Source organism: Palaemon carinicauda, chromosome 14 (assembly GCF_036898095.1).
Source record: "Palaemon carinicauda isolate YSFRI2023 chromosome 14, ASM3689809v2, whole genome shotgun sequence".
Lineage (NCBI taxonomy): Eukaryota > Metazoa > Arthropoda > Malacostraca > Decapoda > Palaemonidae > Palaemon > Palaemon carinicauda.
In genome coordinates, this window is record NC_090738.1 from 110,698,612 (window position 1) to 110,715,143 (window position 16,532).

General features: G+C 45.5%; 1 protein-coding gene across 2 annotated transcripts in view; it reads right to left on the reverse strand.

Moving 5' to 3' along the window:
- Nucleotides 1-16,532, reverse strand: part of LOC137653610 (protein suppressor of hairy wing-like) — an 89,872-nt gene that overhangs the window by 66,648 nt on the left and 6,692 nt on the right. The window contains exons 3-4 of one of the 2 annotated variants that reach the window (XM_068387158.1): nucleotides 16,351-16,461; nucleotides 10,175-10,310 (exon numbers count right to left, since the gene is read on the reverse strand). In XM_068387158.1, coding sequence (XP_068243259.1) covers nucleotides 10,175-10,310; nucleotides 16,351-16,461 — 247 coding nt within the window. The remainder of the gene's footprint in view (nucleotides 1-10,174; nucleotides 10,311-16,350; nucleotides 16,462-16,532) is intronic. The other variant, XM_068387159.1, reaches the window with a different exon arrangement.

Here is a 16,532-nt window from a genome sequence, read left to right on the forward strand (position 1 = left end):
GGCGAGCCATTAGAATTTTAACGAGGGTTTACTATCCCCTCGCTAGCTAGTGATGGGGTAGGGGAGGGGTAGCTCCCCCCTCACACACCGGTGAACTAGTTCACTTTGCTTAGAGGTAGGACTTCCCGGGGGACAGGGCTGGTGGCCAAGTTTGATTAAATAGCTAAGGTTTGTATGGTTAGGAAAAATGTTATTTTTATTAATAAAATAAATTTTTGAATATACTTACCCGGTGATCATATAAGCTGTCAGCTCTGCTGCCCGACAGAAAAACCTAAGGACAAAATACGCCAGCGATCGCTATACAGGTGGGGGTGTACATCAACAGCGCCATCTGTCGAGCAAGTACTCAAGTACTCCATGTAAACACAGAACCAATTTTCTCCTCGGTCCACTGGGTCTCTATTGGGGAGGAAGGGAGGGTCCTTTAATATATGATCACCGGGTAAGTATATTCAAAAATTTATTTTATTAATAAAAATAACATTTTTCAATATTAAACTTAGCCGGTGATCATATAAGCTGATTCACACCCAGGGGGGTGGGTAGAGACCAGCATTACATGTTTACATTATTAAGAGCTAAGTATTTTGTATTTCATTTTAGCAGTTATTCAAAATAACAAACATAAAACAAATAAGTACCTGGTAAGGAAGTCGACTTGAACAATTACTCTGCCTTTTTAAGTACGTCTTCCTTACTGAGCCTCGCGATCCTCATAGGATGCTGTGCGACTCCTAGGAGCTGAAGTATCAAGGGTTGCAACCCATACTAAAGGACCTCATCAAAACCTCTAATCTAGGCGCTTCTCAAGAAAAGAATTTGACCACCCGCCAAATCAACCAGGATGCGAAAGGCTTCTTAGCCTTCCGGACAACCCAAAAACAACAATAAAAAACATTTCAAGAGAAAGATTAAAAAAGGTTATGGAATTAGGGGAATGTAGTGGTTGAGCCCTCACCCACTACTGCACTCGCTGCTACGAATGGTCCCAGGGTGTAGCAGTTCTCGTAAAGAGACTGGACATCTTTAAGATAAAAAGACGCGAACACTGACTTGCTTCTCCAATAGGTTGCGTCCATTATACTCTGCAGAGATCTGTTTTGTTTGAAGGCCACTGAAGTTGCGACAGCTCTAACTTCATGTGTCCTTACCTTCAGCAAAGCATGGTCTTCCTCATTCAGATGGGAATGAGCTTCTCGTATCAACAGTCTAATATAATAGGAAACTGCATTCTTCAACAAAGGTAAAGAAGGTTTCTTAATAGCACACCATAAAGCTTCTGACTGTCCTCGTAAAGGTTTAGTTCGTTTTAAATAGAACTTAAGAGCTCTAACAGGGCACAAGACTCTTTCTAGTTCATTTCCAACCAAATTAGAAAGGCTTGGAATATCGAACGATTTCGGCCAAGGACGAGAAGGTAGTTCGTTTTTGGCTAGAAAACCAAGCTGCAAAGAACATGTAGCCGTTTCAGATGAAAATCCGATGTTCCTGCTGAAGGCGTGTATCTCACTGACTCTTTTAGCTGTAGCTAAGCAGACGAGGAAAAGAGTCTTTAAAGTGAGATCTTTAAAGGAGGCTGATTGTAGCGGCTCGAACCTTTCTGACATAAGGAATCTTAGTACCACGTCTAAATTCCAACCTGGTGTGGCCAAACGACGCTCCTTCGAGGTCTCAAAAGACTTAAGGAGGTCCTGTAGATCTTTGTTGTTGGAAAGATCTAAGCCTCTGTGACGGAAGACTGCTGCCAACATGCTTCTGTAACCCTTGATCGTGGGAGCTGAAAGAGATCTTTCCTTCCTCAGATATAAAAGGAAGTCAGCTATTTGAGTTACAGAGGTACTGGTTGAGGATACTGATACCGACTTGCACCAGCTTCGGAAGACTTCCCACTTCGACTGGTAGACTCTAAGAGTGGATGTCCTCCTTGCTCTAGCAATCGCCCTGGCTGCCTCCTTCGAAAAGCCTCTAGCTCTCGAGTCTTTCGATAGTCTGAAGGCAGTCAGACGAAGAGCGTGGAGGCTTGGGTGTACCTTCTTTACGTGTGGCTGACGTAGAAGGTCCACTCTTAGCGGAAGTGTTCTGGGAACGTCCACTAGCCATTGCAGTACCTCGGTGAACCATTCTCTCGCGGGCCAGAGGGGAGCAACCAACGTCAACCTTGTCCCTTCGTGAGAGGCGAACTTCTGCAGTACCTTGTTGACAATCTTGAACGGGGGGAATGCATAAAGGTCTAGATGGGACCAATCCAGTAGAAAGGCATCTATATGAACTGCTGCTGGGTCCGGGATTGGCGAGCAATAATTTGGGAGTCTCTTGGTCATTGAGGTTGCAAAGAGATCTATGGTAGGTTGGCCCCATGTGGCCCAAAGTCTCTTGCATACATTCTTGTGAAGGGTCCATTCTGTTGGGATGATTTGACCCTTCCGACTGAGGCGGTCCGCCATGACATTCATGTTGCCTTGAATGAACCTCGTGACTAGAGACAGGTTTAGATCTCTTGACCAGGTGAGGAGGTCCCTTGCGATCTCGTACAACTTCAGAGAATGGGTCCCTCCTTGCTTGGAGATGTACGCCAAGGCCGTGGTGTTGTCGGAGTTCACCTCCACCACCTTGCCTAGAAGGAGGGACTTGAAGCTTTTCAAGGCCAGATGAACTGCCAGTAGCTCCTTGCAGTTGATATGTAACGCTCTTTGCTCCGCGTTCCAGGTGCCCGAGCATTCCCGACCGTCTAATGTCGCACCCCAGCCCGTGTCCGATGCGTCCGAGAAGAGAACGTGGTTGGGGGTCTGAACAGTCAGTGGCAGACCCTCTCTGAGGTTGATGTTGTCCTTCCACCAGGTCAGTGATGACTTCATCTTCTCGGAAATAGGGATCGAGACCGCTTCTAGCGTCTTGTCCTTTCTCCAGTGAACAGCCAGGTGAAATTGAAGGGGACGGAGGTGCAGTCTCCCTAACGCAATGAACTGGTCCAGTGATGAAAGCGTCCCTATCAGACTCATCCACTGTCTGACTGAACATCGGTCCTTCATTAGCATGTTCTGGATGCATCCTTGGGCTTGACTTATTCTGGGGGCCAACGGAAAAGCCCGAAAAGCTTGACTGTGAATCTCCATCCCTAGGTACACTATAGTTTGGGATGGGACCAGTTGGGACTTTTCCATATTGACCAGGAGACCCAATTCCTTGGTCAGATCTAGAGTCCACTTTAGATTCTCCAGACAGCGACGACTGGACGAAGCTCTTAAAAGCCAGTCGTCCAAATAGAGGGAGGCTCTGATGTCTGCTAAATGCAGGAATTTGGCAATATTCCTCATCAGTTTCGTAAAGACAAGAGGCGCCGTGCTTAGGCCAAAGCACAGGGCTTGAAATTGGTAGACAACCTTCCCGTAAACGAACCTCAGAAAAGGTTGGGAATCTGGGTGGATGGGGACGTGAAAGTAAGCGTCCTTGAGGTCTAAAGAGACCATCCAGTCTTCCTTCCTGACCGCTGCTAGAACAGACTTTGTCGTCTCCATGGCGAACGTCTGCTTGGTGACAAAGACATTCAGAGCACTGACGTCTAGCACCGGTCTCCACCCTCCTGTCTTCTTTACCACTAAGAAGAGACGGTTGTAGAAGCCCGGGGATTGATGGTCCCGGACTTTGACTACCGCTCCCTTTTCTAGTAAGAGAGATACCTCTTGCTTCAAAGCTAGTCGCTTGTCCTCCTCTCTGTACCTGGGAGAGAGGTCGATGGGAGTCGTTGCTAGAGGGGGCTTGCGCAAGAATGGGATCTTGTACCCCTCTCTGAGCAACTTCACAGATTGTGCATCTGCGCCCCTGTTCTCCCAGGACTGCCAGTAGTTCTTGAGTCTGGCTCCCACTGCTGTCTGAAGAATGTGGCAGTCAGACTCTGCCTCTAAAGGACTTGGTACCTTTCATCTTGCTCCCACGTTTTCCTTCGGCACGAGCACCTCCTCTGCTGGAGGCTCTGCCACGAAAGGGCGGAATGAATCTTGACGCTGGAGTATCCATCCTGGGTCTAGACACGGAAGGCAAAGGGGTGGCTTTGCGTGCAGATGACGCAACCAGGTCATGCGTGTCTTTTTGAATCAAGGAGGCAGCAATCTCCTTGATCAACTCCTCTGGGAAAAGGCACTTCGAGAGAGGGGCAAACATAAGCTCCGACCTCTGACATTGAGTTACTCCAGCTGACAAGAAGGAGCAAAGGTTTTCTCGTTTCTTGAGGACCCCGGAAACGAACGAAGCCGCAAGCTCACTGGAACCGTCCCGTATGGCCTTGTCCATGCAGGACATAATGAGCATGGAAGTTTCCTTGTCAGAAGGGGAGGTCTTCCTGCTCAACGCTCCCAAACACCAGTCTAAAAAGTTAAACACTTCGAACGCTCTAAAAACTCCTTTCATCAGATGATCTAAATCTGAAGGAGTCCAACAAATCTTGGAGCGTCTCATGGCCAGCCTGCGGGGAGAGTCTACTAGACTTGAGAAGTCGCCCTGGGCAGAGGCAGGAACTCCCAAGCCGAGAACTTCTCCCGTGGCATACCAGACGCTCAATCTGGAAGCGAGTTTCGCAGGGGGAAACAAGAATGCTGTCTTCCCCAGGTGCTTTTTGGACTGCATCCAATCTCCCAACACCCTTAAAGCTCTCTTGGACGAGCGGGCGAGGACGAGCTTCGTAAAGGCAGGCGCGGATGACTGCGTCCCTAAAGCGAACTCAGATGGAGGTGAGCGTGGGGCCGCAGAAACAAACTGATCTGGATACAAGTCCTTGAACAGTGCAAGTACTTTTCTAAAGTCCAGGGAGGGAGGCGTGGTCTTGGGTTCGTCGATGTCCGTGTGCGGGTCGTCAAGGTGTGCAGCGTCGTCATCATCAGAGAGTCCATCGTCTGAATGCTGAAGAGGAAGCGGCAAAGGAGTAGGCATTGGCTGGTCAGCTGAGTCCGGCAGCACGGGTGCATGCGTGACTGCACTGGACGCAACGTCATGGAACTGTTGGTCAGTCTGAGAGCAGGCAACAACCATAGCTGCGCGGGGGCGCAAAACGTCTACTCCCGACTGTATAGTCTGCTGTGGGCGAGTAGGGGTAACCACAGTGGGTTGCGGAGGTTGACGCACCGCGTCAAAACAAAACAACTTAGGTTGTTGTTGTTGTAACTCGCGAACGTCAACGGAGGGTTCCGTGCGTCGGCGAACGTCAACATGCGGCTGGCAGGGTACAGTGCGCATGGGTGGCGGGACTCTCACAGCTGGAGTGCGGGAGAAGGTAGCCTCAGCGTCAACTGGACGCACAACCGTGGTTGGTTGTAGGCTAACGGGTGCAGCGTCAACCTTCTCCGCACGAAAGTCCTGCATTAACGATGACAACTGTGTCTGCATGGTCTGCAGCAAAGCCCACTTAGGGTCTACAGTAGCAGGTGCGGCAACAGACGGTGTTACTGCCTGTTGCGGTACCGCTTTGCCTCTCTTAGGAGGTGTGCAGTCATCTGAAGACTGCAGCGAGTCCGAACTGACCCAGTGGCTACAACTGGGCCGTTGGACTTGCGCGGAAGGGACCTTGCGTTTGAGAGGTCGTGAGACCTTGGTCCATTGTTTCTTCCGAGAAACATCTTCCGCAGACGAGGAATAAATGGGCTCTCTCGTCTTTTTGTGGGTGGGGCGATCTTGGCAAGATACGTCCGAAACCACGGAGGGAACGTCTGTCCGCTGATTAAAGCCTGTCGAACCCTTTGGTCGTACGACATTGCTTCTCCCCTGGGCTTGGGAGCTTGCAAGAGGTCCCGGACTGGGAGGACGACAGGCACAAACAGACGCACCCTCAAGCGCAACACTAACACTTTTCACAACACTTCCACTCACTAGGTCACTACCCACTGCACTCTTACCCTTCAACTCCCTGACGTCTGCCACGAGTTGGTTACGGTCACTCGCCAATGACTCGACTCTCTCACCCAGAGCCTGGATGGCACGCATCATATCTGCCATCGAAGGTTGTAGAGTGCTAGAAGGGGGATCAGGAACAACCACTACAGGGGAAGGAATAGGTTGTGGGGCATGGGGAGAGGAAAAATCAACTGAGCGAGATGAACTCCTCCTGACTCTATCTCTCTCTAGCCTACGTGAATATTTAAGGAATTCGAGAAAATCGAATTCCGAAAGCCCAACGCATTCCTCACACCGATCTTCCCATTGACAGGATTTACCCCGACAATTGGAACAAATGGTGTGCGGATCGATAGAGGCCTTCGGAAGACGCCTTGAACAGTCCCTAGCACTACACTTCCTGTATTTAGGGACTTGAGAAGGGTCAGCCATCTTGAATTAGTCAAAGGGGAAATTCAAAATCTATCCAAGTCGTCAACAAATAATCCAAAATTCAATCAAAGAATGCAAGGAAGTATTGAAGATACCTCTGCAAAGCGAAAGCTAATAACTAGAAATGAGTACTTCACCAAAATCTGTGAAAATCAATCCAGTAAGCAACAGCGTATTTAGTAGGTCTTGCCGGTGGCACGACAGAGAGAAAATTGGTTCTGTGTTTACATGGAGTACTTGAGTACCTGCTCGACAGATGGTGCTGTTGATGTACACCCCCACCTGTATAGCGATCGCTGGCGTATTTTGTCCTTAGGTTTTTCTGTCGGGCAGCAGAGCTGACAGCTTATATGATCACCGGCTAAGTTTAATATTGAAAAATACAAATTATCTACAAATTTGTCATTTGTTCCGTAACCGAAATACAAACCACGCTATTTAAATAGGGTGACTTAACCCTTAGGAAGGGTCGTAAGTCCCAGCCGTTACTGGCTTTTTGGCTTTTGCCCGGGGACTCAGTATCTGAGTGTGTAGAACTCGAGATAAGGAGTCCCTGCACCTCGCAAGGACCTTGCTCTGCAAGAACAGCAGCCTACGTAAGCGTGTGTGTGAAGGAATGAAGTGTGACTCGTCCTAAGAAGTTGACCTGGAGTCCATTAGAAGGAATTCTAGGTTAGGACATTCCCAATACCACCTCGTAAGGGTATGGGGGACGCGACAGTATTATCTTAGTACTAGGAACACAAGGAAACATGGTTTACCTGCAGTGGTTTGAGGTCAGCTGTGCAGAGAACCCAGGATGCTGCTTTCCCCAAGAGAGGGAAGGATGAAGAAAAGAAAAAGGGCCAGGCATATCTTTTCATTCATGCAGACTAAAACCGGGTAACAATGCCCTCAACCTTCTGCTGCTTGTCCATTAAGGAGCCTGAGGTTTAAACCAGCTGTTGTGCAGCCACCACAGGGCCGATAGAGAACGTATCGAGCCTCCTGTGGGTCACGTCCTACATGAAGTGGCCGCGGCTGTAGTAGCCTTAAAAAGCTCACTCCGGGGTATCTTCACCCACCTATCCTTCGACGATCGGGTCCTCTTCGCCTTCTTCTTGCCGTGCCTGGAACGAGAGCGGGACTTTTTCTTTTGGGACTTCTCCCACTTCCTTTTCGAGGACTTCGTGTCCTCGTCCTCTGACGATGAGGAATCTGAGGAAGAGGATGATGACGACGAGGAGAGGGAGTCTACCGAATCACCTGAGTCGTCCAAATCTGCAGGGGGAACCTCGCGTCGGTTCTCTGGCGGAGGGGGCTGTAGAAAGACGGGCGGGAGCGTTGACGAGGGCACTGGAGGAGACCGAGGAACCTTCTTCTGAGCGAACCACGAGTCGAACTCCTCTTCCAATCTCAAGGGAGACCTGAAGGACGTCCTAGGCGGATCCCATGCGGTGGGTTCCGAAATCGATGAGCCTTCCTTCTCGGCGTCTCCCCCGGCTGCCGAAGAACCTGAAATATAAACCCAGGATGCAGGGGAAGAGGCAGCAACCGTCTTCCCCCACATAGGATCTTCAGTAGAGACGGGTCCTGTAGGCACCAGGACTTCGTCTCCCGAACACACTCCCGTCCCTCCCTCAGGCCCCACACATGCCTGAATAGCACTAACATCATCCCCCATAGACAGCTCAGACTCTTGGGGAAGGGCAATGGGCCGCTTCCCCGCAACGGACTTACCTCGCCCCTACTCTGGGTAGGGGAAGATGGTAGGGAGCCCCGTTCCGACGAGGCATCTGGCAAAACCAGCGAAGAGGAAACGTTGGCCTTCTTGGGCGATTTCTTTGCCGCTGTCTTCTTCTTCGTGCCGTAGAGGACCCACTGGGTCTCGGTCCAAGACTCCCACTGCGGACACGTGATTGTAGGGGAACACACCTTGCCCCTACACGACGAACACCGAGAGTGGGGATCGACTTCGGGCTTAGAAAGAAAAGCCCCACAAGATTTCCCGGCCCCAGGCCCAGGGCAACGGGGGGGATGCTCCATAACGCAACACTAAGACCCCAAGAGACACAGGGACACAGAGGAAGGATAAGGAATGAACACGTGGGTAACGCGTGGTAGACACAAAGGGTTGCACTGGGAGAGGAGAGCACGGCGAGATGATAATCACATCGCGACCAGAAACTTACTGAGGAGCACGACCTGAGCAAGCATGCTCTCCGACCCTGGGTCGCCTCAGGGCGCGTATCACTCTGCCATAGGTTGGCCCCATAGAAAACGGGAATAGGGTAAACTACACAAAATTCTGGTCGGATGGGAAGTTCCCAGTAACTCCTAAGAAAGTAGTTCGAGGTAAATACTCCGTGTTGGAACAAACAGAAATTAAGGTTCTTAGCAATGTAAAGACAGCGACTGTTGGGTGTCAGGTAGGAACCACCCACCTAACATGGTAGTACTACCTTCACTTTGACTTTTGACCTAGATATTTCAAGGTGCTTGAAATTTGTAATGTTCCTATATGTAAAACAAACCTTTGACTTTAAATAGGAGACTCTTACTTAGGAGGAAACAAGTCCCTATAATGAAACTGACTGGTTTAGTGACTTGGATAGTGTCATACAGGACCAAAAGTCATGACAACTAACAACCTCCTACCCAAGCATGAAGATGTTGCAAGAGTTAGTCTAGATCTCCACTAGTGAATGTGGACGGTTGCTGACAAACCAATACTCCTATGGATATGAGTGTCCAAAAGTATGGTAGTACCTTGGTTTATGAGCTTGATTAGTTTTGGGAGCGAGCTCACAACCTTAAATGCTTGTATCCTAAAACAATTTTTCACATAAGAAAAAGAGGAAATTAACTCTATGCATTCCACACATCCATAATTACACGTACAGTACACACTCATTAATTCGGCCCCCAGGCCCAACAGGGAGGGGGAACCTATGCAGACATCACCGGATACACTGATACTGGGGACAAACTTACTACGCCCTTCACCACTGGCGTTACCAAGGGAGACACTCGCACTGAGGAGCCTACCTGAAAGATCTAAGGAGGACAAAACCTTCCTCAGGTCACACTTGTCAATGGCAGTACAACAGAGAAGAACCTACAACTTCTGATGGGGTGCGGCAGACACAAAGGGGGAACCCCACGCACCACCAGAACCTGAAAGCCTGCTGACAGATCTAAGGGCTCCTTGCTCCTGATGCATACTTCCCAGGGATAGAGCCAGAAGTATAAGCATAGAAGCGGTGGTAGCAGACGCACCCAATGAGTGGAAGGAAGAAGCAAAGCACTCTTCCTATTACTCAAAGCATACATTTGATACAGTAAAGGAGGCCAGAACCTACACTCGGCACACAGGGATCAAGCTCCTAGCAAAAGCATAGAGAGAGTGTGGACTTACAGCTGGTTTAATAATAACCTGATGTAAAGTCCATCCTCCCATGTATGAGTGTCTGCCTTCACATCATAACAATCAACAGCCAGCATCCACTTCCAGAAAGAAAAAGAAAATTAAAAGTTCTCTTGAGGGCACATCGGTACATCTGTACTCGATGTGGCCAAAAACATAAGTGAAGATTTTGGCAGGTAATGGGGTAGGGCTCTTTGACCTTGCTCCCACCTGTCGCTCAAGTGATAGTTAAAACGATTCAATGGCCATTCCAGCTCCAGTGAAGACATGCCCCATCTTTACAGACTGAAGATTTGCATACGCATAGTAACAGAGGAAGGCAACAGAAAGTATAACACCTATACAACCTTACCTTAAATAATAATTAATGGCAGTGCCTTTGGTGTTAAAATTAATGAATTTCAGAAATAAAAGGATAATAATAGGTATACACATTCATCTTTTAAATCTTACCTGAGACAACAACTCTTTCTGGTAGGGCCTTTTTCTTTTTCTTTGGGCCGATCTGAACTTCCTCTGCATTTGTCTGGTGGTCAGCAGTGACACTAGAACATGCTGTTTCATCTTCAAGCTCCTCCTTCACCAAAACCTTAGTAGAAGATTAGAAAATCATACATATTGCATAAAAATCTAAAAGTAGTCATTAAAGGAATCATTTCTAAGAGAAACAAGATTAATTTCATACACAAGGCAGTAGTGTACACACATTTCTAATTTATCAATAAAACAACCTCAAGTTATACAAAATTCAATTTCTAGAAAATAACACAAATTTTTTTATCAAATTTCATCTTTCCTGGATATACAAACCCGAGGCCTTTAGTAGGAGTATGACTACACTAAAGGTGGAAAGACTGTTTAAACTTTTAACGAGGTAGTATTATTATCTGACAGGTGGAAGGTAGGCCACACCCTTCTGCCAGGTAGCATAACCTCCAATTTGACCTTAACCAAGGACTTGCAAAGTGCTTGAGATGGGAAGTGTAATTTGAAAGGTCTCAGGTTTTTATAGTTAGGAAAAATTAATTTATTCAAAAATTTGTGATTTGTTCTTACACATAATACAAACCTTCAGCCTTTAATAGAAGATTCATCTCAATAAGGAAGGTAGTCCCTAACACTAATCTGGCTGGTTTACTGTCCCAGGAAGTGACGATGCACTTTGCACGGAAGAACCTATGTCTGTAAGGATATGTTGGCTGAATGTATGGTCACTGGGAAATGGGTTGCGGACATTTCATTCATCTTCCCCCTCGTCTCGGATGAAGGTGAAGATACTTCAATAAAGAATTTGTCTGTAAAGAAAATTACAAAACCTTGAGGCTTGCCTGCATCTAGCATCTGATCCAGCAAGTAAGGGAGTGATTGCTTCACCTCAAACGGGGGAAAAGGAGAAAGGCCAGCCATTTTACCTCCTAGACTTATGATGCAACTGCTATCATAGATGAGATACTTGTCCAGTGAGGGAGATGAGTTCACAACATAACTTCTTAAGGAGCTACTGCAGGATCAAAGATAAGGTTATCCAGGAACTTGTGGGTAAACTACCATGGGTAAAGGGCAGCGAAAGTTATCTGTCATACAAGATTCCTATCTTCAGGACCAGCGCCACTGATAAGTTCTTCCTGAAGATTTGGGTGGATCTGATATCCCTGACTTCCTGAGCTCACATATTCATCTTAATCTATAACCTTTTGGCATGAGAAAGTCTTTTGATGCTCTGCAAGGGGACCTGAGATGAGAAGTATCTCCATGTCCTCATAGGACAGAGAATAGTTGTTTTGCACTCCACTAGCAAGAGATTGGAGTCGTGCCAGACACAAACTTCAAACAGGGGAGTGGAAGGCCCCCCTTCATTGGAAACGACTTGTGACATACTACATGTAAAGCAGTATACCCATAATAATACCAAGGCTGAAGCTTGTGAATAGTCTAGGAATCAAATCCTAACTGATGCCAGGTCCAGAGTACAGAAGGGACCACTCAGGGGAACTGATGACTTGAACAACATCTCAAAGGAGCTCGAGTTCCTGGAGCAGAAAGACCTTTTCAAAGCTAATCCTAGCCCCCAGCTGATCCTCTGAAGGAGAAATGGTCCTATCTCATCAGTTAGAGTTTAGCTAAAGGCTGAGTGATAGCCTTTTACTACAGGGACTGAACAGAGCTTCTCAACAAGGGAAGATGAAGAAAACTGCAATTCATTGCAGACTAGGCTCCACCCAACAAAAAAATCCCTTCTACAATGTTACAAACAGAAAAAGAATAGTTGCGGTACATAAAAAAGGAACATCAGCAAATCTGAATGCCACTTAATGTGTGAGCTTGGAAGCTGTTGAAATAGCCTGAAACTGTAATCATCCATTGACTTGATTAATCAGTAACCCAGGTGAGCAGGCAGAAAGGCTAAGATATTTAGAGGAACTGGTATGTTTGAAGGTGACCTGAATGCAGCTGACTTCCCTGGAATGGGAGAACAGCTTACTGGAAGATGTTCTAGAAGAGAGTTCTGGATCAACTGGATGACGAACAGGTCCTTGACAGCAATACCCTAAATGTATAAAGTCTTTATGCAAGTCACTGCTCCTACTCCATGCCTCTGGTGATTAGACATGTCTGCTAGAACTTTCTTCTAGTTAGAATGGATTCTGCATATAATCATCACATTTTTGGCTTCCCAGCATACCTGCTTCTCCAATCACATGGGCTCTGTGAAACAGAACCCATTTGCTTGTGGACGTAAGTTACAAAGGTGGCATTGCTGTTCTTCAAAGCTTCTTTGTGACATTAAAAACTATTAGAAAGATTGCAAAAAGCATTGCTTGGACTTCCAGTAGTCTGAAAAGCAAGTGTTTAACTTCCATGAACAGCTTCCCTGAGGTGTTCCTGTACTCCAGGAGTGCCCGACCATCCTTGGATTCATCTGAGAATGGCAGGATCCTTGGAGGTATGGTTTGAGTGGAACTCCTCTGAAGAGGAAATTGTCAATCAGCCAAGCCCAATCTTCCTGTGCTTCCTCAGGAAGGATGGGAAATTGCTGGCTGCTCACTAGTGATGCTTTCAACAATCCTGGTGCAACCACTAATGTGGAAATCAGTGTAGAATGAGTTCTCCTATGATGAGGGAAGTTTCAGTGGATGTTAATACCATCCAACGAGAAGTTCTTCATCGTGCAGGAGTGACTGTGTTACTCTCCTCCACTTGTTGAAACAAATGTTCAGTGATTTAGCATCACAATCTGGTCCTCTATTCTGCCTAGCCATTGACGGAGGTTAAAGATTGAACACAATCCTCAGATTGTGGCAAGAGGGGTCAACTGTCTTGGTCCTGGAGCATTGGCTTGCAGAAAGACAGGACATTCCATATTTTTGAGAAAACCCCAGAGGAGTTTCAATGAGTAGGTACCACAAAGGTGAGAATGAACACTTGGGGTGATAGGCAGTCTGAAGCTCTGGTTTTGAGCTGAAACAAAAACCTAGATGACAAAGTATAGATAATTATGATAATTAGGTCAGATTTCCACTCTATAATGTGACTTAAAAGGTTCCCTACACAGTACTGTAGCTGCTCTGAACACAAAAATATACTTACAATCTGCTATCATTTCATTAAAAGCAGATACTGTACTTACATTAATAAGCTAATATGTGAAGTACAGTATTGTGCAGTAATTGTTATTTATTGGCTTAAAAAAAAAACAATGTAAAGGGGGATAAAACAACGTAAGTTCTATTTCATCTTTCCAAATAATATTTCAGGAGAGTGATGTAAAGTCAGAATTGATGTACAGTATGCTGAACAGATTGAAAATGGGTATTACTGCAGTGCAGTACTACTACTCCCACAAAACTACGCTTACGCATACACACAGAGAGAGAGAGAGAGAGAGAGAGAGAGAGAGAGAGAGAGAGAGAGAGAGAGAGAGAGAGAGAGAGTGTGTGTGTGTGTGTGTGTGTGTTACAAGGATTTTATATATCTTTTCAATTCCAGTTTGTATCAGTTACCTCGGGAAAAATTTGTGCTAAGCGTGAATAAATTGATATAATCTACATTTGTTATTCCTTTAAGAATTTTGAATGCCTTCAAAGACTGTCCCCTTAGTTGTCGAGTTTGTATATCAAATAAGTTCAAACTTTCATCCTCAGTCTATATCCAAATTACCTTAGTGCTGGAACTAGTTTGGTGAGTGCTGAAACTAGTTTGGTGACACTAGCTTGTACTGCTTCCAGTCTATCTGTATCCTTCTGAATACTTGGAGCCCAGAATTGGACTCTGTATTCTAGATGGGGTCTTACTAGTGATGTGTACAGTTGTAGGACAGTGTCTGTTTCTGTATTTGAATTGTAACCTATTAGTTTCTGAGCTTTCTTTTCAGCTTTTATGCTCTGTTTAGTGAACTTCAAATCCTTGCTGATAATAATACCAAGATCTTCCTCCTGGTCCACATTTTCTATTTTATTACCCAGCAGTAATCTGATTATGGGTTACTATACCATTTGTTTATTTGGCATTTTGCACATTTGTGCTTTAGCTTCAGTTTCTCACTTATTTTCAATTTCTTTGTGATATTGTCTAAGAGAGAGAGAGAGAGAGAGAGAGAGAGAGAGAGAGAGAGAGAGAGAGAGAGAGAGAGAGAGAGAGAGAGAGAGAGAGAGAGAGAGAGAGAGAGAGAGAGAGAGAGACCCTTTATTTTTGTCAATAGCACTTGTGCTTGTTCTCATAAGAACTGAGAACAGGTAGCAGGTGTATGAGCTCCTGTACCACATGCCAATCCATATACTCTTACCTCGAGAACGAAGTAGGAGCACATTAACATTTCTCCAATACTGTTCCTCTCACTTTAGAAAACTTGGTCATGAATCAGACATTGAGTTTGGGAATATCAAAGTCAAGGAGCTGTATCGGACTGTAGGAAGATCTCAGGCAATGGTGTTGTCTTGGGGATGTCCCAAGGCAGGAAATAGACATGGGCAGCTGCCCATCTCCTGACCAGCAGTGCTCGTAATTGGTGTCTTATGAGACCAATTACTATTAATAGGTGTGAGAGCTCCTGTACATCTTACCTGGAGTTGGCTTTTGGTATAGCACTGATTCCACGAAATCATGCAGAGAAATTGGATCAAGTATCGAAAGACTGCCGAATCGGTCGTTCTGTGCTTCAGTAACTTCATCTTCCTGCTCTACGGTACGGTATGAGTGCTCAAATGGAACAGGTAACAGAAACAGGTGGACTACTTCCATGGTGAGTCGAAGATAACAATCACCTGAAGAATTTGCATTTGTTCCTGATCGTATAGTTCTTGATCGGCTACAGAGTGCATGATACCCGATTGCAGCTGCTGATCGTATGGTTCACAATCACAGCCACCAATCTCAAGGATTCTGATTGCAGCCGTTACCGTGGGATATGATGATCATGGAGAACAAGCACAAGGAAACTTATCTTGCTAAAAAAGAACACAATCGGAACATTTTTGTAAAAAACAAAATACAAAAGGAAAGACCATATCGAAAACGCAGCGCTCGTAAATGGAAAATTAGTGCACACAGTTCTTTTTACCATCCTTTTTAAGAGTTGGGGTTTAGGAAACAAGCAATGACACTCCCACAAAGGGAGGGGCCCAAACTTCAAAGCAGAAGAGACAGCACCAGCAGCTATCCCACCCTTCCAGCACCTCCAAAGGTGAAGCAGGATTTGGAAATACTGTAGTGTACAGTATAGTGCAGGGGCAGCCCTGAAGTCCTAGCACCAGCAAATCTTTCTCCCGCCGACACTGCATCAGCGATGCCCATGTAAACCCAACTTCCTTAGGTTCAGGCTGTCGTCATCGTTGTACACCCATAAGTAGGGAGGGGATCTGCATAGTCATGTCATACCACCCACATAAGGTATAAGGATGATTAGATTAATGGCAGGTTTGTGCATGAGCTTGCCACATATTTGCGGCTTTACTCTGAAACAACTGCATATCCTTGTAATTTTCTATTAATTTAACCAGGTTTACCCAAACAATAGCATGTCTACACACCTATCTATCTATTCTAGAAAAATAGAGCAAAATAAATTAAAATGGCCAAAATTTGCAAGGCAGCAAGAATACATGTGCGCCTGCACCCAAAGTCAAAAGTGCTAATCTTATTGGTTGTCTGGCCTTCCCCACCACCTGCCAATAGCTATAACTACCTCATTATATTTTAACAGTTGTTCTAGCTGATGATGGTTTGTATTCCTGTGAGAGCAAATGCAAAAGACATGAAATTTGTATGACACCTGTTTTATTCTTTAATTTCACTATGAAGTTTAATTTTGTTTAATTACACTGATATTCGAAGTTTCATTTAAATGATACAGCACATGAAAGAAAGTTTTTGATTTGTTCTAAACATGAAATAGATTGTATCAAGATAATTAACACATTATGATAAAATCTTTTCAGTAAAATGTGAGTGGATCTAAACATCTTAATATCAAATACTGTTTATGTAAATAATCTAAATCCTTTGCAGTATACATAATTAATTCTTAAACTTGTATAGCCATACACAAAGCTTGAAAATATAACACTACTCCTGGATCATTGAAAACTCGAACAAGTTTTTTATACTTAATATGTATGCATATATATACATACTTTTTCCACAGAAATCCGAGGCACTACTGACACAGAATTTTGGACATCCCCCTTTCTGGGTTGTTTTTTATTTTTCTTTGTTGCTTTTAATGTGGAGGATGAAGTTGAGACCTGAAGATTGAGTAGAAAATGAAATTGCTTTATCTAGCTTTACTCGTGTACTAAAAAAATAATCTGTTATA